This window comes from Mirounga angustirostris, unplaced genomic scaffold, assembly GCF_029215605.1.
Source record: "Mirounga angustirostris isolate CCGP_5_RB_7025 unplaced genomic scaffold, mMirAng1.0.hap1 SCAF_2, whole genome shotgun sequence".
NCBI classification, from domain to species: Eukaryota; Metazoa; Chordata; class Mammalia; order Carnivora; family Phocidae; genus Mirounga; species Mirounga angustirostris.
In genome coordinates, this window is record NW_026991710.1 from 122,164,579 (window position 1) to 122,187,967 (window position 23,389).

At 43.3% G+C, this 23,389-nt stretch overlaps 1 protein-coding gene across 11 annotated transcripts in view; it reads right to left on the reverse strand.

Annotated features, from left to right (window-relative positions):
- The window catches only part of ZNF827 (zinc finger protein 827), a 169,996-nt gene that overhangs the window by 114,036 nt on the left and 32,571 nt on the right, over positions 1 to 23,389 (reverse strand). For 10 of the 11 annotated variants that reach the window (XR_010409581.1, XM_064585129.1, XM_064585128.1 and 7 more), the window contains exons 3-4: positions 15,381 to 15,553; positions 9,353 to 9,833 (exon numbers count right to left, since the gene is read on the reverse strand). Coding sequence is in view for 10 of the 11 variants with exons in the window: in XM_064585129.1 (XP_064441199.1) it covers positions 9,353 to 9,833; positions 15,381 to 15,553 (654 nt within the window). In the remaining variant the exon portion in view is untranslated. The remainder of the gene's footprint in view (positions 1 to 9,352; positions 9,834 to 15,380; positions 15,554 to 23,389) is intronic. The other variant, XM_064585125.1, reaches the window with a different exon arrangement.

Here is a 23,389-nt window from a genome sequence, read left to right on the forward strand (position 1 = left end):
TCACCTGGGCTAATCTTTGGCCACATTTCAGTATCAATGTCCTCCAATCAGGACCACACAGGTCCCCGAAGACAGCTACCATCACTGTATACACAGTGACAAAGGGAAAACAAAACAGGGCAGGGTCAAGGGTAATAACAATGAGCGGTGTCTCCAGAATTGTAAAATAAATAAATAAGGTTTTCCTCCGTGAACTAAACTAGCAAAATCAACACATAATGAGCAAAAGTCACTATCTGCAGCAATCGCTTAACAGACAGGATATCTCCCTTGTCAAAAGCAGGAAGGACAAGTCCTGGAAAACCAATCAAGTCATGAGTAAATGCGAAAGAAAGCTGTATTTTAAATTCATTCTATTAACACGTACAACGAATGAAATGTATGAACAGCAGTGAAGTGATTTGTATGTATGAACAGCATGAAGTGATTTGAGACTAGAAAAAAGAAAACCTAAAGATTGGATAATGTATTTCCGACACTTTTCAGGGAAGTTGGTGACCATCTGCCCCAAATGACATCTCCTCTTGATTGTTACACTTGTCATTTTAAATTACCATGCCGACATTCTGGTTTATACATCAGTTTTTAAATGATTTTTGTCATTGTGGAACACCCAGAGAGCCTGAAGAACTCTTGAGCTGTGGTAGGCTATAAAATGGCTGTAACAGGGGTCGCCTGGCTGGCTCAGTCAGTAGAGCATGCGACTCTTGATCTTGGGGTTGTGAGTTCAAGCCCCATATTGGGCATAGAGCTTACTTAAAAAAGAAAAAAAAGCCATTAACAATTCCCCTCCCTGAAGCCCCACCCCTTTGTAATGTGACTTCCCAGCCCCTCCCATCAAGAGGTGGAGTACATTTTCCCACTCCCTGAATCTTGGCTGGAGTTGTGGCTTGCATTGGTCCATAGAAGGTGGTGGAAATGACGTTGGGCCAGTTCTCAGTCTAGCCTCCAGGGGCCTCGTGCGCTTCTGCTCTCTCCTTTGGAACCCTGCCGGGCTGTCATGTGAACGAGCCTGGGCTAGCCCCCTGAAGATGAGAGACCATGGAGAACAGGGAGAAGCCATCCCTAGCTGAGGCTATCCTAGACCAGTCTGCCCCTAGCCCATGTCAAAACGGATTTGAGATTTATGCCTGGAGAGACCCAAAGAAGCACCCTATGCTTCTTGGCCCAAAATGCCAGTCCACAAATTCATAAGCTCAATCAATGGCTATTATTTTGAGCTGCTAAACTGTGGAGTGGTTTGTTACTTAACTAACAGTGTGACAGACAACAGTTTCTAGACTAGGTCCTCCAAGCTGAGGGCTTGGAACATGGGACATGAGAAAACATCAAGGGACTCTGCCATCAAGGCACTCTTTGAACAGCCTGCTTACTTTCCACAGACCACCACTCTGCTTCATCTTCTTTCTTTCTTTTTTTTTTTTTTAAAGATTTTATTTATTTATTTAAGAGAGAGAGAGAGAGAATGAGAGAGAGCGAACACATAAGAGGGGGGAGGGTCAGAGGGAGAAGCAGACTCCCTGCTGAGTAGAGAGCCCGATGCGGGACTCGATCCCGGGACTCCAGGATCATGACCTGAGCCGAAGGCAGTCGCTTAACCAACTGAGCCACCCAGGCGCCCCTTCATCTTCTTTCTTATAGCACTAAGGAGCTGCTTGCAAATTTTAAGTGAAGCAATATCACAACCTCAGAAAACCTGACTTCCAGAATATGACTAACGGCTTATCTTTTTTATAATCCATCGTGGAATGCACTGTGGATGGTAAAGATAAAGATGTTACAAAAGAAACATTATCTGCCCCCCCCCCCATACACACCATAGCAACCTGAAATAGCTCAAGAGACCAGACTAATCATACACAAGCAATAGAATGAACTATGCAATAATACAACCACCCAGCCTGGGTGATAAAGACTCTAAATATCACTGGAATTCACAGGGGGTGAGAGGGTTGTCAGTAAAGACCAGAATAACAGGAAAAGGTTTTACTGAAGAAGTGGGAACCAAAATATTCTTCGAAGGATGACCAGCATTTGCATAGGCCAAACAGTAGGAGAGGGTATTACAGGAATGGGCCCCAACATTGCTAGAAATTCCCTACAAAGATACAAAACCACTTGTGGGTCACAGGAGCCTTAAAACAGTTCATTTAGTTTTCAGAACATTATTACTCTTTTTTGAAAAGTTCTGATTTCCCATTTTACCTAACAAGAGGAAGCTGCATGGAACTCCACAGTTCAAATGACCAGACCCCCGGAACAACATGAGTGAAGGCAGAGAAACAGCGATGAGAGGGTGTAGGTTTGAGCTGGTGAAGACAGTCAATATTTTTCTGGAGAGCAGTGAGGATACGGTTCCTCTGGAGAAAGGAGCCAGGCAGGGGCAGAGCCTGATACAAGAGGTATCAGAAGAAGAGTCCCGTTAGAATGCATTGGAGGGCCTGGAGGGGGACGCTGGGTGGAGAAGGCACCAGGGAGGGAGCTAAAGAGGCAAGCTGTCTAGGTGTGAGCTGATGGCCAGGAGAGGCTGCATCGGAGGGCTGGATTATAGATATACTTTCAAGACACAAAAAATTTAACCAGATTAGTGACCGAATTAGCATGCATTAGAAATGATGCCATGGTTTGAAGCCAAGGAAAATAAACAGTGAAGCAGACGGAGGTCAAAAGACAGTTCGCTCAACTGAGAAAAAAAAAATTAAGTAATAGCTAATTAAGTGGTCATGAGCCAAGGCTGCGCAGCTCGGCAGAGAGGAATCTTTGCTCTCTCCCTTGCAGCTAAAACCTTTGAAGCCTCAACTTCCTCATCTGTAAAATAGGTTTAATATTAGTGACCCCTTAGAGCTTTTAAGAGGGCTAAATGAGAAATTACATGAAGCTGTGGGCACAGCGCCCAGCTTACTATAGACACATTTGATTAGTAAGTGGTAACAGTAGTAACAAAGAGCAATAGGAGAAGAAAATATACTAATGAGGGAAGGAAGGAAATGACTTGGATTCAGGTTGGCAGAAACATAGACTCTGATAAATCTTCCCAGGGATCTGTCAAGATAAAAAATTATTCTCAGTGCAATTCTAGAACGAGGTATACTCTATCCAACACAGCGAGGAAAAAAGATCTGAATTCCAGTCATAACCTTTTTACAGCTAATCTCGTTGAGTCTTGGTCTTTGTCTACATGCTTGTCATGAGGCAATGTATTTGGAAATATGCCATACGCTGTAAAGCCCTACGGAACTATTAGTTGGCCTTACTGTTATTACTATTTGCGGTAAGTAATTCCTGAAAAGCCTAAAAGAATTAATGCAACTTTCAATGGTGTCTAACATACAGCATTCAGAGAAAGGCTCCATGCTGGGGACTCTTAACTCCGCACCAGCACGCCAGGGCAAAGAACAGAGCCAAGTTCAGTCGCACTGCCTCCTTATTTTGTGATCTGGGGTACAGGCAGCCTGGGGGAGGAGGGAATGTTGGAACCAGGCCCCCTGGATTAGAATCCCAGTTCCGCCACTTATTAGCAGCACAAACTTGGGCAAGTCTCTTAACCCCTGTTTCTCGGTTTTCATCTGTAAACTGGGAATCCTAATACTATGTACCTATATATATAGTTGTTATGAAGTTCAAGTGAGTTACGTGACACAGAGTAAGCACTACATCCCTATGAGTGATTGTTAAGGAAAAATAATCAACAATGAGTAGATGTCACCAAGTGTCCCCAGAAGTTTCAGTACAGGGGTGTACACCCCCAGGCCCCACTGTCCTGCTCCTTTTGTGACTCAGATCAGTCCTTGTCTCAGGGAGTAGCAAGTCATTGAAAAACAGGAGTCACACTCTCCCTCTCCTATGAATCGCCACTGGGGTCAGTAAAATCCAGGATTTCAAAAGGGCATTCAGGCTTGCCTGCATATGGATAAGGCCCTAAATGCTGCTTCCAATACCAGGAATTCCAGTCACGTGATCAGTGCGTGCCCATCATGAGAAAAGCAGGGCAGGGTTAAAAAGACGGGCACGTGGCTGGTTCAGTCAGTGGAGTGTGCGACTCTTGATCTCGGGGTGGTAAGTTCGAGGCCCATGTTGGGTGTAGAGATTACTTAAAAAAAAAAAAATGTTTAAAAAAAAGTAAAAATAAAATAAAATAGAAGGGCCAACTGAAGGCGTAAAGGAAGGTTGTTAAAAATAAAACCACTGGGGGGGCGCCTGGGTGGCTCAGTCGGTTAAGCGACTGCCTTCGGCTCAGGTCATGATCCTGGAGTCCCAGGATCGAGTCCCGCATCGGGCTCCCTGCTCGGCAGGGAGTCTGCTTCTCCTTCTGACCCTCCTCCCTCTCATGCTCTCTGTCTCTCATTCTCTCTCTCTCAAATAAATAAATAAAATCTTTAAAAAAAATAAAACCACTGGGGAAGGCACATTTAGCGAAGGGAAGTGGGAGCCCCTGGCTACTGGCATGGGAGTCTTACGGCATGACGGGCTGGCATTTACTTACAAGAAGGCTCATGTGGAAAGATGTTGTACTGAAAGCCAATCAGAGCCCCAGCCCCCAGGCAATGAGGGCTACCTGGTTTACAGCGCATCTTATCCCTCCTCCAGCGGCCAAACAAAGGCTTCACCGGATAGGGCAGCTGCCATTTACAGACTAACTATATTTGTAACTGCAGATGCAGAAAACTGTGTGAAATAGATGGAAGCGGAAGAACAAAGCCCCACAGGAAACTGCAAGACAGCACACAAACACGGTCCCCAACTCACCTGTCTTGGTCCAAGAAAGCCACTGCTATTACAGCAGAGCTCCTAATAAATCAGAAACGGTTCGGCCTGTACCCATTTGTAAGTCACTGCTTTAAAAATGCCATCTCTTCTAGTTAAAATTATTTTGGACTTCATTTTACAAAATTAATATAATGTGGGAGACAGTATGATTTTTTTTTTTTTTTTTTGCCAGCTTCCATATTAAAAATAGTTGAAATGACTTGTATCTTTTATTTTGGAAAACCAGGGACAAAAAGATATTCCCAGCCTACAACGGCGCCAAGTTTCTGTCAACTGCTTGGTTACAATGTGGAGAGTTAGAATTAAATTTTCTATCTTGAAAAGTGTAGCTTTGAGGAAGAGAGATGATGTAAAGGCCGTTGCAAGCAACTTTTAGTCAGGCATCTGATGATGACACTCCCAGCCCCTTGATGCTCTAGATGAGTCTTGAGGCTTTCTGGTTCTAATGGGAGAACACACTAAGATGCTTCTTCTGATTCTCCTGTCATGAGGCCCCACAAGGAAGAACAAGGGGCTCAGTGGCCATGACTCAACCAGGCCTCTTATTCATGTCAACCTTGACCTATGGTGAATGCCTCAGACTCATCTCACACCACCCACTAGGCCCCTTTTCATGGTCCGAAATAGAAAGTAAGGAAGGAGAGCTGTACTGAAAAAACAAAAACAAAACCCAAAAACACCACAGCACCACAGCTGTACTGAAAAAACTGTATCAGGTACCAAGTGCGTATTCCACATCAGTGGGCCTCAGTCCCAGCTGCATATGAGAATCATTGAGGATTTTAAAGAAAATGCCAATCACTAGGCACTAGGTCCTTTCCTAGACCAATGAAATCCTAACTTCTGGGAACGGGGCTGGGCCCTTGGCATTTTTAAGGAACTCCCCAGGTAAGTATAATGTGCCGCTGAATTTACACTTGGTGCTAGTTAAGGGAGAGAAGGCTCAGAAGCAGCAGGAACTTAGGTGCTCCACGGTTGAGTGAGTGCCTCCCCCACCCCCATGTCCCGGTCATGTGACCACTGGATCGCCTGCTCTGGCATTCCACCCTCCGTGCCCGCCCGGGGTCTTCTGGCTCCCAAGAAAGAAATATGCAAACACACAGGGCTGCAGCCCTCCACAGCCTGCCTCCAGGGCCGAAACCCTGAGCGAAGTTTACAAAATTATTTTTTCCATCAGCCCAGAAAGCCAGCAGCCCGGGCTTCCTCATCCTCTTCCCTAAATCAGCTCCGGTGCTGAGCCTGGGAGCCTCGGTTCTCGGGGAGCAACATTAATCTTGAAGGACTACAGGATGTTAAGTGTGGGCTCAGCAGAGGAATAGTTGATAGATTGGAGAAGGGGTTTGATTTCACAATCACACAGACTGGGAAAAACCTTAAAATGGAGGTGGGGGAGTGGGGCGGGGGGAGAAGGATTTAGAGTCTGTTGAAAACAGCATTCTACCGGTGATTTTTTAATCCCACTGGGTTCCATGAAGTCATCCTGATGCTTAGTTTTAGTCGAAGGAGCAAGAAAGACTTCCCTTAATAACCAAGCAAGAAAGAATCAAGTGTTTTCCGTCTCTCTCTTTGGGAAACAAGTAGGTATGTGCACGCTTGAATCTGTCACTGTGTTCCAATTCTGCAGTCATGTGGCTGGCACAGAGATGCGCAGACTTGGTGCCCACAAACAGCTGCACCCTACGGTCCCAGCAGGTGCACGCGCAGAGCCCAGCTCAAAAATTCATTGTAAGAACAATGGCGCCGTTATGACGCCGAGGGACAAGGCCTGATACTAAGCACATACTGTACTACAGCTGAGGACGGCAAGAGCTAGAAACTCAGCCCCAGCTCCCTGGGATCTGGCCTTTGGGTCCCAGGATCATATTCTCAGACACGGCCACACAGAGCACCCCAGTGACAGCAGCTATAAATGATAAGGCCCGACCAACCAGAGAGTTGGTGGAAATTAAAGAAAAAAAAAAATTCCTCCAGAAAATGTATTCCTTTCCTTTTAACATATCTTCTCCTCCTGTGGGCTGCACGGCCACAGTCACCAAGTTTACATTTACATCCAAATATGCACACACACAAAAAATTACCGATGCATCTCACTCCCCGGTGACTTTGTAACAGGTTGCTAGGTAACAGTGCATACAAGTCAGGTTTCAGGACCTCTAGTAAGCCACCAGAAAATAGCTGCATGGGCCTTTTGCATAAATAGTGTGCATTTGTTATCTGTTTTCTTATGCCAATTGATCAGTCAGTAAATACTCCCACTGCCAAACTGTAAACAAGTCCCATCAATAACTAACTGAGAAAACAGATCACAGTGTGAGGCTTTGGTGCAGTCTTTCACCCCAACCTACCCCAACCTACCCGACTGGCTTCTCTTGAGTCTCTCCTGTTTGCAGTGCGGGCTCTCAGCAGGCCTTATCTTATGCTCCCTGAGATTGGGTCGGGAGCTAATTACAGCCTGAGCCCAGCAGGAGTAGTGTATCATACACCAAGTGTCTTATCCGAAGACCAATCCTTCCTTCATCTTCTCTCCCCTTCCTCCAGATTTAAAAATTTCTTACAGTCCTGGAGTAAAGGGAGTAACCCCATACTAAGAGCTACTAACTGCCCCCTCCCACTTAGTCTCCCCCGGTCTATTAAGTAAGGAAACATCCCATGTTTAAACCACACCAGTTGAATACGCCATTTGCATTCCCTCCCTTGGGAGTGCACTAGAAGAGCCCAGAAAAGGAGCCCTTTCTGCTATAATACTGGTGAGAGAGACCACCCAGGAAAAACCAGAGACGCACACCCTGCACGCCCCCTCCCCTGCCGGAGGTGAAGCCTAAAGGATCAGCAGCAAAAGGAAAACTAGAATCATGCATTTCCCCACATTTTCAAAAATGTTTAAATATAAAACTCGAAGACTCTACAAGCACATTTTCCCCTAGATTGGGGTGGGAGAAAGTAGGCGGAGGGGCAGAGAGGAGGAGAGGAGAGAGCCACCCTCCCATGTTCTTCAAGGCCACAGGCAGATCCACTTGGCTTCCTGTGATCTGACCATTTCCAGTGGAGGACTCTGCACTCACGCTGTGGGTTGGCGGGTTGGAGCTCCTGGCTGTAACATTCCCTGCCCCAGTTGACTCCCCGGCTCATTTCTGACGCCTCATTTCCTGTCCCCTACCTTTCCTCATTTCTTCCAACTAGTGTTGTGTGCTCCTGAGGGGCAAAGATCTAGGGTGCTGGGGACATTCCAAGAGACCTGACTGAAGTGTCACTGAGCAAAGGGACTTCCAAGCGAGTGAAGCTGGAACCTCTAATTCACCTGGCAATGACATTTAGTGAAATGCGACTCACAGTCCATTTAAAGGAAGGCGGTGACCAATTATTCTCCATTTAAAAGGGTATTGTCAATCTCCAAAGAGCTGAAATGGCATTTGGAAATCATCGTGGGGACTGCCATCTTCACTGAAAGACAGAACCAACTCTCAGCCGACCTTTCCCCACCCACCGCATCTCTTTTACAATTTAAAATCATACTTTTAAAAATGTAACATGTAGCAGCACAATCCCACGTCATGTTTTATCATTCCCAAACAGTCAGGAAAAAGCGCTCCCTCAAGATTGCCACACCCCCTATCCAACTCCACAACTTAATCAGAGAAATTGGGGGAAAAATAAAGGACAAAAAACACAAAGAAACACCATGTGTAATCTGATGATGAACATGAGGTCAATTAATAATAAATTTTGATAACATATTTCATCTTCTTTCCAAAAGGCAGTGGGGTAGTTGGGAAAGAATATTTTTTTAAAAAGTTGTTTGTTCGTTTTTTTTAATTTCACTTTACATGAGGTACCTAAAATAGTTAAATTCATAGAAGCAGAAAGTAGACTAATGGTTACCAGGGGCTGTGGGGAGAGCGGAATGGGGAATTACTATTTAATGGGTATGAGGTTCGGTTGGGATGACGAAAAGGTTCTGGAGATTGATGGTGGTAATGGTTACACAATAGGAATGTACTTAATGCCAAAGAACTGTCTACTTAAAAATGGTTAAAATGGTAAATTTCATGTTAGGCATATTTTATTACAATAAAAATTTTTCTACTGGAAAAAATAATGTAAAGATAATCTTTCATTTGCACAAATTTTAAAACTATAATTCCTAACAGTAGTCTCTGTATATATGTCCTTTAAAACTCTTTCAAATTAAGGCAATAAAAAACTTGCATAATGCAAAATGAGACGTTCCGAATGAGCACTTTAAAAGAACCAAATGCAGAGACAAGTTAAATATGGCCCAAGGTCACACAAAGAACTATCACCAACTTGGCTGACCATGTGACCTGTCCCCCACAACAAGAACCCATAAAGGGGAAAAACCGGAAGGAAATCAACAAGCCCTGTTGTTTCTAGACCCAAACCACAGCAATGCCTACTTCCAAAGGACTGGGCAGTGGGGGAAGTCAAGGAGAGAATTTATGAAAGTGCAAACGATTAGAATTTAAAGGGACCTTGAAATCATCTAGTACTACCAGCTCATTTTACAGATGAGAATCCTGGTAGAGAAAGAGAGAAAGAGAGAGAGAATACAACCCTATTGAAGTACCTGACAGCTTCATGAGAAAATCAGACGCCATCTTAACAGAGATGTCCTGGCTGAACAATGCTGACGCACTGTTGGCCACATACTCGGAGGGGTCTTTCAGCTTTGTGTGGTTGGCCGGCCTGTCGACAGCATTCAGAGTAAAGGAGGTTGGCAGGCCGTTATCTTCCTTGGGTTCCTCCTTCACCAGCAAAGGCGAGACGCCAGCCCCACCCTGGCTAGTCCTCTCTGGAGTGTTGGACGTCATCATGGTCCCCACTAGCTCTGTCCCTCCTCCTTCCCTTTGCTGCCCCAGGCAGGCACTGTCACTGAGGTGGGGAGATCCCTTGACATCTGGGTCTGGGATCTCCTCCTTCACCTTGGCTTCTGTCCTCAGGAAATGCTGATGGCAACGCATGTGGAGTTTCAGGCTGAAGTGGCGTGAGGAAGTGAAAGGGCATAGCTGGCACTGAAAGGTCTCTCCCCGGTCCTGGTGCTGATGAACCTGACGAAGAAGCAAGAAGAATGAGCTCTCCACCATGTGCTTATGGAAAATGCCTTGTTGTATATCCAGACTACTCATCAACCATTTCCTCACAGTACCAAGGGCTGGCCCAGGAAACAGAATAACCAGAGCAGCATTTCATTACCGTGCTCCAGCTAATGAGGTCCATCCCTAAACATAACGCGGATCCACGTAGCTTAAGAGCCCATGATTAGAGCCACACTCACAACGGAGGATGCTGTCTGCCAATGGAGGCTGTTTTCCGGTGAATCCTCCTAATATTCTAGTCATCTCATCTTGGTGGGTCTTCAGAGAAAATATAAACCCAGCACAGTGCGAACTTACATAATTACCAGTTGGGGGTCAAAAGAGGCAACCTGTCAAGTAATTCCTCTCACAATAATAATAAGTTGCACATACCTGATTATTGTCACTCAGAGAATTAGTTCTGTTTTGCAAACCTAATTTCAATTTTCAAAACGCTTCTCTAGGTAATTAAGAATGTGGAAAATGAGGTCTCCGGGGTATTCCCGTTTCACAGACAGGGAGACTGAGACCCCAGAGTAAGTGGCTTGAGCAAAATCACATACAAAACAAGCAAAGTAGAGTGTGAGAAAAACCAAGGTCTGATCCCCACCAAGTATTCTCGGCAAGATGAAAGCAATGTTTCCAAATGTGGTTCTATCGGGCTCCAGATTCTGCTGTCTGCAATGAAAGAGTGCAGACTTTTAAATCCAGTTCCAGTCTTGCAGGCACAGTACCTGTAAAAAATTGGAAGAAGCTTTTTTCTTCCTGTCCCTATCAAATGTAGTGCTTGAAAAAGTGAGGAAATCAATCACTAGACTGAGCCAGGCTTCGAGCTGGCAGGTGCTCATCAGCTCGTAACTTCCCCATTGAGCTCTGCCAATGTACTTCAGTGCTGACCTGCTACACCCTGCTATTTCAGGACTGCCCCTCCCTTGCGTAGAAACTGCCAATTGTGTAGATTTGGGCCAAATGATTCGGGGAGCTGTGGGATCTGGACAAGCAAGTGACTGGGAATCAAAACCAAAACAGAACTGACACCTCATCTTCCAGGAGTGACCTAAGCGGGATTTGAACCCAGGTCTAACGAAGGTTAAAGGCTAGTTCGTTAATTCACTGCACCACCTGGCCCCTCTGCGTAGGCTTCCTTTCCAAGAGAGCGAGTTTTACTACAGCTGTTTACGCATTCTGAATGCAATCCAAAAGCATTATTCACCAGCCAAAACATACTTTTAAATAATGTTGAGTGACCAACAAAAGCAAAGAAATTAAAAGTTAATGGTGAGATCCTGTCGCTACAGCACCCCACTGTGGCTTTTTGAAAAAAACAGCTGAAGAGATTCTGGGTCCCCCAAAGCATGCATTTCTCAGAAATAACCATATAAATTTCAATTCAGTTGCAGCAAGGCCTTGCTCATTAAAAGGCTTCCCCTCTGCCAGGTCGGGAGGGGTTGGGGGGTTCGGGACGCGTTTGTCACTGGTTGTTAACATCACCTCTCTCTGTTCTTTCACAACAAAGGGATTTCAGTCTGGAGCTGATCATTTCATTTTGCTTTCTCACAGAATCCTGAAGATTCCCCACCATCTCCTCCACCCAATTCCCACAGGAGCAGGGCACCTTGAGGGCTCGGGTCACAGCCCCACAGGACCCTGACAGGTGCTGCCTAGAGCATGCCCGGAACCAGGTGGTAAAGGTCACAAGGCAGAACGCTTCCGTCGTCCCGGGAGCAGTGCAATGGGGCAGATTCCATTTCAGAAGTGTCCTTACATCTATTGACCCGGGAGAGGAGAGGAGCTAATCCAAGAACAGAAGCTCCGGAAGCAGCTTCTGGAAGAAGGAAAAGGACAGAGAGGGAGCCCAAGTTCTAAAGTCAAAAGGGAGCCCTGGACTGAAAAGCGTCTGTGCGCAAGTATTTTTACGTGGCTTCTTTTGCACCAGATCCTGGCCTTGCTATATTTAGTTGTGGAAAAATCAGTGTCGGTTTCAAGGAGGAACAGGGCCCGTGGTGTTGATTCTCAAACTTGTCATTTTATTTGAGCTACACCTTCCCAAAGGGGCGAGATGTCGCATTGGGCCTTTGAGAGAAGTATTCCCTATGTCCTACCGCTGAGTTTCTTCCCTTCTGTCCTGACAGAAAAGCACTTTCTGTGATGATTTTTAATCTCTTTAGCCTAACATTGGCTTTAAAACCCTTTGAAGTCCGCTAACGTGAAGAAACGCTTGTCTAAAGCATATCATTCTTTCCAGGCCACACAGAGACATGCTGACGGACTGGTCATTTTGCAGCGAGAGCACCTAAGGGGTGGGAAAGAGAAGGCACTGTTACATCATAAGGTCTGTCTCCCGGTGGCGGTGGGATGAACCTGAGGAAGCTTTGACACACACCTGCTCCAGCCCCTTAGGGGACCGGGCCGGGCAGGGAAGGAGGCTCCTCAGGAGTCACAGCCCCTTAAGTGGCAGGTCCCAGACCAGCAGGACTCAGCGCTCTGACCCTTGCCCAGTTTCTTGCCATTACTTCACCACTGTGCTTTATTTTAACAGTCCTCACCTTTTCTGTTCCATCTTGGCTTATGAATTTCGTATTTAATTCCTATATGCTCACTCATCCAGGAAAGTTGTAAAAGACTTAATGGAAATCTAAGATAACCCTGAGGAAGCTGGAGGCATTTACAAGCTCCTTCCTCAGCTGCCCATAAAAATGTTGGCGAGATATACGGAGGAGGAAAAGGCAGGTTTAAAAAAAAAAAAAAATGTACAGTGCCCAGCACCGAGTGGGAACACAGTAAATACTGTCCTTGTTGAACAAATGAAGTAGAATCCCAATTCGTCTTAACTAAGTCAATAGCATCAATATGGAAGGATATCCCTTGGAATGATAATGGTTATTTCTGTGTGATGGGATCGAGGGTCAATTTTATATTCTTGTCATTTACCGGTTTTCCTAAATTGTCACCATTAAAGATTTATCACGAAAAGAAAAAGGCAATGAAATTTAGAATAATTTTTTATCCCACGTCATTACTTTATTTCCAAATGTAAACGCTAACTCCGAGAACTCTTGGATGAAAATGACCGGGTTAGCTACATTTCCTGGGTGTGCTCTGTGCCAGGCACTGTATTCAGTTGCTTTATGTCCATTATCTCATTTAACCCTTATAACGACTCCAGACTCCAGGCGACAGATCGGATGATTATCTCCACGAGTGGAAATGAAGGCTGGGAGAGGTTAAATGATTCGCCCCAAGTCTCACAGCTACTAAAAGTCGTGGAACTGAGATTCTAACTGAGGTCTTTCTGACCCCGCACTCAGTGTGAGATCTTAATCTACGGGCGACAATGCCCCCACTTCACAGGCTGGATTTGTTGTAGAAAATCCATTCATATTTTTAGTCTCTGGCGAATGCAGCAGAAGATGTCTAGTCACAAGACCACCGCAACTCTACCCCTACGTAAACTGTGTTTACAAAATGTCTCAAAATTAAAGTACGTCAAGTCAAAACAAAAGCATGGATTCTTTAAAGAAAGAAAACGGCCCATCGGTGGGGTGGAGAACAGAGAAAAGAAAGAGTACACCATTTGATAAAATTAAACTTGCATGAGCCCTTCTCACACTTCCCTTATCAAAAGCTCGGAGTCGTAGCTCAACAGGTTAGGACACTATGAGTCTGAATAAAGTAGTAATTTCACACAACTGCTTTATTGTACCGGTTATTGATTTGTTCTGAAAGCATTCTGAGACCCCGCGACCCGCAAAGCCCTTGCAGCTCTCATCTGTAACACTGTCATGGCCGACCGTCTGTATCATCAAGGCACCCAACTCATCTCCCTGTAGTTTCAGGGTCAGTACTTCCTGCTATTGAAAACCCAGCTTTTTTTTTTCCATGGGTTTATAAATAGGTTGTTTTATGTGACCCTGAGCTGAAACCAAGCTTACAAGGTGTCAGGCTAGATGCAAGTTTTCTGCTCACCGAAGCTTTAAATTTGCCAGACCTGATTTCTAAACACAGCGTAGGACACAGTAACGAAAACAAATTTTAGTTTTAAAGGCATTCCTTTTGAAGTCTCATCCTGCTAATGAAATCACTTTGCAGGTATAAAATACGAGATTTTGCTTTGGGAAGAGGTGATAGAGGATGAGGAGGGGAATGGAAAACCTAAGTAGGCTCAGTAAAATCCAACCAACCAGAACTCCTGGTGTTCAATGGATTCTGAAGATGAAGGGCAAGCTAATCCCAGGAGAAAAAGGCAAATGACAGAATACAAATTACATCATGGATTTAATTTTTCTTTTTAATCTTCTAAGCTATCTCCTAAAATCAGGAGAGGTTCTGTCTGATCACACTTTTTTAGAACTACAATTCTATACAGTCATCACTGATCTATTCAGACGGATTAGACTACAAGGTTTTGAAAAAAAGCAAATATCTTGATTATGTACATTCACTACGCTTCTTCTGGCAGGAAAGTAAAAACGTTATAAACAACGTCAACAGCCAAGCTGTACTGAAAATATCAATGGGAAAATAAAGGTGTTCAAAGACAGTTATCGAGATTAAATAACTTACTATTGAACATTTCTGTGTCAGATAACTTTGCTAACATTATCTCCTTAAATACGCATGACAACGCTTCCAGATAAACATTATCGTTCTCCTTGAACAGATGAGAAAATTGAGAGCCTAAAGTTCATTTGCTCAAGGCCACTTAGCTAGTAAGTTGCACAATAAGATTTAAATGCAGGTCTATCAAATTCAAGAGCCCATGCTCTTTTGATCTCGTGATTTTCTTCCTTGGATTTCAGAGAAAACCTTTATTAGTAATGGCGTCTGCCAGAGAGATTTCGAGATGATTAAGTTTTCTCCATGTCACATAAGAGTGAAACACAGTTGTTTTTAATAAGACAGTGAAAACAATGTCCTTAAATGTTTGGTAACTGTGATCCTGGGAGTTAGGACAGCACACACACAGACAGCCTTGGGAGGACCCAGTCTTGTCAGGAATAGCAACCCCAAGCCTCACACAGGGCGAAAGCTAGAGCCCAGGTGTCTTTCAAGGTCCTCACACCTCCTATAAGGAGCCTCTGGGTGTTCCTGTGGGTTTGTAAGCTGGAGAGCAAAGCAACAGCAGAAGAGGGTGGACCCCTCCCTGGGGCACGGGTCCAGCAGCCCGTCCTGCACTGGTCTTTCCTGCTCCTTGCTCTTCCTCCCGGCGTCCCAGACATGCATTGCCATGCAAGGCCAAGGTAGGTTGCTGCTCCCCAGTAGGGACGGGCCCTACATTACGTCTACTGTTTGGATACCGAAGCTTCTCTTTGCCTTTAAAAAGGACGGGAGTAGCATTACAAAGGAGACCCTTCGCCACTGCTTCATTGGGTGCTGCACCCGACCTCGAGACAATGAGCACTACATTCTGTAGGATCCACCGATGGCCCCTCTCCTGCCTCGAAGCCTCCTGCACGGGACCGTGTGCAAGAGCTCCAGCCGCGCCTGCCTCTCTGGGAGGCCCGTCTGCAGGTGGCTTACCTTCATGTGGGATTTGAGATTGTCCTTGCGAGCACAGCGGAATGGACAGAGAGGACACTGATGACTTTTTAAACCTGTGTGAATCACCATGTGCCGCTTCCAGTAACTCTTCCTTTTGATAACCAAACCACATATCGGACACTGGAAAGGCTTTCCGCTTTCCTCTTCTGAAGCTTGGAAGAGGGAGAAAGAAAGAAAAATTGAGGAAGACAAAAAGGTACACTGCATCCAGCACTGATTCACATGCATTGCCAAGTAGAGAGCACTAAAAATGATTTGGTGTTTTCCCTGGGCAATTCCAAGACTTTAATCCACCAGGAAGTTTTATCACTGCTTTTCTCCAAGTAGAAACCCATGTTCATCTCATTACTTCCATGTGGGTTCCATCCTTCAAAATCTGACCACGCTGCCGTGTGACGGTCTTACTTTCAAAGGCCATCCCACACCTAGGAAGGCGTCTGCAAAAGGGCTTTGCCTGGCCTGGCCTAGTTCAGCCCAGAAAAGCTTGACTTCAGGGGCTTTGTTTCCTGAAGGAAACCACCAGACTTGAGGCCATATTTGAATTCCTAAACTTAGAAAACAGCAAGAAATAAAGACAAATCAAATGGGACAGGGAATGATGCACTGCACCACACTGAAAACCAAACAGCCATCATAAACCTCACAAACCAAACTCCAACGGAGACAAATTTTAGGATCCCTCTGTTGACTTGTTTAGTTATGTCTTGAGCAAACGCCAGTGCCAATTTGGCCATCAAGGGGTCTTAAGGTCAGGGTTTTTCACCCACTTATTTCTGTCCCTCTGGTTGTCACTAACAAGATCCATTGCCTTCCTCTGCCCCCGGCCCCACCACCCACCCGCTTGGGGAAGAGCTACAACAAGGCAGTCACAAATGCTTCAGTTTTTCAGGAAAGCAAACAAACCAACTACTTCCTCCAAGGAAAGCTAAGATAACTCTCTCCTCCTCCATTCCCGCAGGAAAGGGTCTCCACTGTGACACTGTGTTGCTACCCTCTGGTTCATCAATTTCTATTGCTCAGCGCCGCACTAACTTCTGCAATTGGGGGATATAGTAAATCAAAACAAGTAGAGTTGAAGACTCAGACCTTCCTTTCTTCATCATGAGGGATCCGAAATATTTCCAAACTGATTAAATAAGTCGTAATACACTCATAAAATATATGAAGCCATTTTCAAAAATGAACTAGATCTATAGATGCTGACATAGAAACATACCCAAGATATTAGAGTTAGTGGATAAAGCAAGATAGGGACTTATATTTAGGCAGATTCTATTTTTGTTTTCTAAAAAAATGAGAATCGATTGTTGCTAATACAGTGAGGTGAAAGGCTGATAGAAAACTTTATAAAGGATGGATCAAGCTGACAACACCTAACACCACTCATTAAGTTTAACATCACTGAAAAGGGGACAGACATCATGGGCCTTCTGATAAGCCACCTATGAAATTTTTTGTATTCCTGCATTCCTAGGAATACAAAAAATTTAATCAAGCCTCTATATAACTAGAAGTTTACCAGAAATACAGGTGGTTAAAATAGCAACAACAGAGTAAACCCACATGCCCAGGGGACAGAATCAGCCAAATCCAGAATGTGGGAAATTCTACAGGACAGATGACAGTCTCTTCAAGGAAATGGCACTAGGGAAAGGGACCTGCTTATGGCCAAGCAAATACAAGGTGTGAAGCTGATTTTGATCCTGACTCGAACAAAGCAATTATGAAAAGACACTTCCAAGATAACTGAAGGAATACTGATTGTAACCCAGGTGTTCCATAAAATCATGAAACCATCATTGATCCTGTTCGATGTGATAAATAGTTACTGTGATTTTTTTTTTTTTTTAAAGTTCTTCTCTTTTGGAGATAATATACATGGTAATACTTACAGGCAAATGGATAGAGGTCTGGGATTTGCTTTAAATGCTTGAGCAAAAAAAGACAGAGTAGAAAGAACGGGATGAGTAAATGAAACAAGAAATGATATCCTTTTATTTGTATGAAAATGGTCCGGAAGCTTACCCAAGAAACCATTAAGCAGTTACCTTTGAAGAACTGTGGATTAAAAGGAAGGGGTCGGAGAGGGAAACTTTTGTTTTTATTTTATATTCTTCTATACTCACTGGATTTTTTAATGTGCACATTACTTTTATAATTTTAAAAGGATATATTCTCATGTGTAAACTTTAAAATCATCTTATTATTTATTCATCGAGTCAACTGAGTCTCTATATGCAAAGGACCACTTATCATGGATGAAACCAGAAGGGTTGTGGAATACACTTAGGGCATTCCAAAAATTCTATTTTACTATGACAGGTATAATAAGCAATATTGGTTACCCTAACCAAGCAACCTAAAAAAGAATCTGCTAAAAATATACCTTCAAGTCTGGAAATTCTACTTGTGATGTTTCCGTCCCAAGCATTTCCTTTTCTGATTGGGGGATGGGGTGGGATGGAGGGTTCTTTCGCTCTAGGACAAGCACACTTTGTAGAGGCCTATAAACATTTTTTTTTTTTTTTTTTTTTTTATTAACCTGCCTTCAGCTTTCCTGCTGTTTTTTGTTGATTGCTTTTGCTGACCTGGAGTCCTATCTCTAATTTGGCTTCTCATTTTCTATCCTTCATTGTCGTTTCTTCCACTCTGGTATCTTGATCACAAAGACTACACATTGAACAATAGATCTGAGAGAAAAGGCTGAACCAGGCCTCTAGGTGAGATTATTGTCATAAACCAGAGGGGGGAAAATGATAATGATGTCTCTTTGGGGTTGTAAGAACATCAAAATAGTAAGAAAGACATACAGAAACAGGCTGTCCCTAATCCCCATTTTCAACCTGGAAACTGCCTAATTTTACAGAATTGTCTGGGAGAGGACAGAAAAACAGAGATGTCCTCCACTAATCTGAGGTTTCATGGCACATCACAGGAAGGCAATAAAAAGGCATTAACTGACAAAAGGAACATGGCCAGCACCCCCCGGACACCCCACTTTGCTTACTATGACCAATATCTTCCTTATTTTTTCTGACAACTCCCCCCCAGTGTGTATTACAGAGCACACTACATTAAATCCTGCATATTAGCATTTCATATAAGGAGCTATGCTTCCTTTGTTTTAATTAATACCAAAAGACACACGAATCATGTACAAATTAGGGTGTCCTTGCATTGACTGGAAAAAGAATTAGAATACTCATAACGAAGAGAAACTAACAGCAAGATATGTGTCGAAGCACTACACTATTATAACTGTTTGAAAATTTTAACTGATCACGGCAGGAAAGGAAGAAGACACAAGCCAAATGCTAAAAATAACCATAATACAATGATCGATTTTCAAAGTTGGCCATTAATCTCTCCTGGTACATGTGCATTTTTATTTATTAAACATTTTTTGATATTTTAGTAGGATGTCCTCCCTGTCTAAGGGAGGAAGTAAGGATGTATTCTAGTTTGTATGCCAAACTATTTTCAAGGAACTGACAGCTGTAAATTTCACTGAAATTTAGAGCCTAAGGAAATACGACCACTTCCTCAGACTGAACCACACATTCTTAAGGCAATAGGATTGAAATGTTCATTATTTCATCTAGTTTACAACTGTCTGATAAACAATTTCCCCCAAATAGATCACTATCTGGTTAATATCACCACAAACAAAACTAAATCCCACCAAATGCTAACAGACCCAGTGGCATGGATAGTTGCTACTTTGCTTCTTTGGAGAATACACATTCTCCTCACAGACAACAGTATTACTGGAATAAGAGAGATAATAAATGTGTGTAAAACGCCTGTCACACAGCAAATGAAAGCTACTGGTAGTAGCTGTTGCAATAATAGTAGTGATGATAGGCTCTAGTCGTACCTTCCAAAGCTCTCACAGGAGAGCAGATGTAAATTTAAACAACTGACATCACATAAATACGGAGCTCAGGGCCTGGCCCCGAATGGTGGTTTGTCACAGGAGCCTGGAGAAAATAAAGGAGCAGGAGTCCACTGTGCTACGCAGGTAGGGTCCAGCTCAGCCTCTAGGCAGAACTCTGATGGTCAAATTCAGCTCAGCAGGGAAAAGAGAGAAGTGGAAAAGACAGAAGGGGAGGAAGGGGCGGGAGGGGCAACTGGCTGGGGCAAGGCTAGAGGTCTTTACCTGTGTGTCTCCAGCACCCAGACAGTCCTGGGTATGATGTGCAATTCAATAAATGTGTGTTGGACTGTAATGAGAGTAATTGGAAAGGGCTTGGTCAAGAGAGTATCAAAAAGTGAAATGAGTGCTGGAAATGGAAGAAAAGGGTACAGGAAGCTGCCAGCAAGTCCCAGTGGATGCAGTGTCAGCCCAAGAGTGCATTCTTTTCACATAGCACGCTGATACATGTCTCGAATGGGTGTGGAGAGATGTTCATGTACTTACATCTCACCTATTTCCAAAATGAATTTGGAACAGCTGATATTTAAAATGCATGCAGTATGACTACACCATTAGTAAGGTACAATGGAAAATGTTTAGACTATTTACAATGGACAAGATCTACCCAAGGCAGAGAGAATCTTGTGGGAGGTTTGAGGGTGAATTTTAAGAAGCAAGATAGCTAATTCAAAAAATGGAAGAAAAAAAATTATGTTTGTTTTGAATTGACAAACAGAGTTCAAGAATAAGAAAGGAAAAGCAAGGAATCTTAACACAGGAAGGAATCTTGGAGATCATTCCCAACCAGCTCAGTTTATAGATGAGGAAGCTGAACTAAGGTATAGGCTTAAAATCCCTCTGCTAGTTAGTGGCAGAGTTGGGATTAGAGCCAATATCTTCACTTCTGGTTTGGTCTTCTACCCTGCTGTTATATATAAATCCATAAAGCAATAACAACACATATCACTGGGGGGAAAAAGTCATGGAGGCTTTCATTACCTTACTTGCTTGAACTCAAGGTAGGAATTTTTAAAACCAATGTAACTGTTTTGTAGGCCTTGAAATTAAACTTTCTCTTGTTAGATCCTATGTAGCAATTTGCAGAAAATCGAGCTAATCTGCAAGTCCTCTGCAGGTAGTATCTGCATATACACCTTACCATACACATCAAAGGAATTCAAGATGCCAGGTGACCCTGGGTATGCATAACCCTCATCACCAACTCCACTCCAGGCCTATCAACCCACCAGTGCACATCTGTGTACTCCTTCCTAACAATATACAGGGAATTAATATCTTTTAATAGAATTTCATGGGCATGTCTCTCAAATGCTATTTCAGGGTGTAAAAAACTATGTTAGCAATGGATATCACTGGATTTATCTGTTGTTATTGACTTTGATGTTATTAATGCATATTTTAACGATTGCTAAGTATTCAATAAAACTAAGAAGTTTTAGATAGCTGTATATCTAGACTAGAGGCAGTCGAAGTTTAAATCGCTGGGGAAATAAAACTGAGGTCGGTGACAGATAGTTCTGAATCTTGATTAAAAAGTGAATTTTCTAAACAAGTTCCTGTCTTGTGATCACTCCCAGATTATGGCTCTAGTAACCATGGACCTAATGGGAGTAGAAGAGGAGGTTACCTCACTTTCTGGACTTTCTATGGCTTTGCAATAAATTTTAATAGCATCACGTAAATATGAAGGAAAACAGTACCCAGAAAACTTCTCTCTCTATTGACCCAGGAAATATTCTTAGCCTTCAGTTGTATGACATCAGCTTGCTTCTAAGCATATCTAAATTTTATTCAGTAAAATAAGATGTTTCAGAGACCCTCTCTCTTGAAACTTTCCTTGTTATTTCTTTTAACTAGGAGCCTGGCATCCTGGGAATCTTGGTGGCCGTTTACAAGAAACTTTGTCTTTAAAATAAAAACCATTTATTTTATTCTGAGAGGCAACAAACAGTAGCTTCAAAGAGAATTGAGTCAATGTGTGACATTTATCTTTATAGCAAACGGACATAATCTTCTCTCTCTCGCATCCCCTTTCAGAGGAACAGTGTGGCATGTGCTGGGGCGCAGGGTCACATGAAAGAAACCTCCTCCTCAAGTGTCACGTCTCTCTTGCAGGGGGGAAAGGCTACCAAGTGGTGGACTCTTTAAAGGAATTAAATACACCATGACCTGGCAACAACTGAATCCTGTTCAAAAAGGAGGAATAAGGTCAGACCTAAAAGACACTTTTTTTTTCCCCCATGGTTTGGACTTCCCTTGACCTAAAGAAGGTCAAAGAAATGCTGGTGTCTAAATTACTCAATACAGGATTGGCTTTTCGAGCACATACCTCTTTGTAACTCCAGAATCCACTTTCTGTGCCCTTTTTTGCAACATTTTGGGAAACAGCTTTAAAATGTAAGCCCTGCTTGAAACCAGGATGGTGTGTTGTTATTTTTAAGGATCTTTTTTGCAAATTATTATTTGTTTATTTAAATGATTAGGCAACAGACACCCTTTGTCTGCTGCAAGAAGCCAGCCTACCTATCTATTTCGAATTCAACGAAGATTTCTTTCTAAGGCAAAGGAAAAAAAACAGTAAAGAGAGAGATGTTTAGAAACATGGGTGACAGCTCTCACCACATTCTCATAATACTTGCCCGGTAAAGCCAAATTACATCTGAATCTAGCCCCAGGTTGCCCTGAAACCAACAGTATAGTGTGTACAAAGGGGGGGGGGGCAGATGGAGAAGACCCATCTTTCCTTCCACTCCTCAGGTTCAAAAATCGGTAACAGCCACCAAATCATCTCTCCACGATATGAAGATAAATAACAGAATGGAAATAGTCCATCAACTTCTCCTTAACTCATTGTCTAGCTAGCATGCTGTGAAGTTAACATTCGCTTTAACTGAGAAGTACACAGAGCCACCCTTCCCCCTATTGCCAACCCACGTGGTCAGACACAGAACTGGAATTTAGGATGCGTCCACATGGACACATGGAACATCTTTTGGGGGACCATGTCAAGAGCCCTCGTGTTTGTGCTCACAGCGCTCTTCCCACATGTGTGAGCTTTACAAAATGAGTGACTTGTCAGTGGAGATGCTTCACCAACTCTGGGATGGTGCCCAGAGGCACACGGAGAACAGGGGCCATGGGTACCAGTCAGCCAGCAGGGGGTTGCAGAGACGCAATCCAGAAAGTTCCTTTCTCCCCTCTTTCAATCTGATCATTTTGAACACTCGTCGATTAAAATAGTAAGGGTTTCAGCAGTAGAAGAAATTCAGTAAAAAGAAAAGAAAAAAACAACTGTTGATAGGTTTCCATGTAAAATTCTGCTGAGAAGCTTGTTGAGATGTTGGCATGAATTAAGTGCATTTAAACCATAAAGGGAAGATACCTTTTCCTTTGGGGATATATATCCTACAACAAAACAGGCAGAAAGTCTCCTGTGCACCGGAAGTTCATGACCTCTTTAACATCTTTACATGCATCTAAGCACTTGAGCGAAAAAAAAAATTATACTTCACCGATACTGCTCGTTATACCCAAGACACTTCACAATGATCAAGCTGCTATGATTTGCCTTCAGGAGCCACAGTTTTATCAGTTACCTCTTTCCGGGTCTTCAGCCAACTAACATTGATTATTAATTTTGTATAAGCTTTTCTAAATAACTAATGTCTGGATGAATTTATAGTGTAAACACCATAAATACATTCATTCAATAACCAGATACGGAGAATATTTATAAAATTACATGTTATATACAGCCATACCTCTCTTTCTGCTGCTACCCCTAAATGAAATTTCTCTAAATGAGGAGTGATTTATTCCATTGCAAAATTACCCAGCTCCCTTTGCTCTCCTCCTGGTTTCCTAATTTTAGCCATTTCTCTCTTTATTTCACCAGATGGCAGGTAAGAACTGAGGAGTCATGAAACTCAGAATTGATAAACATTTCAGGATTTTTATGGACACTTCAGAAACTCTGGAGTGAATGGTCTGGATCGTGCAGAGTCATAAAAGTTCCAGATATCCATTTTCCTAGTTCTATTCTGCTGTTTAT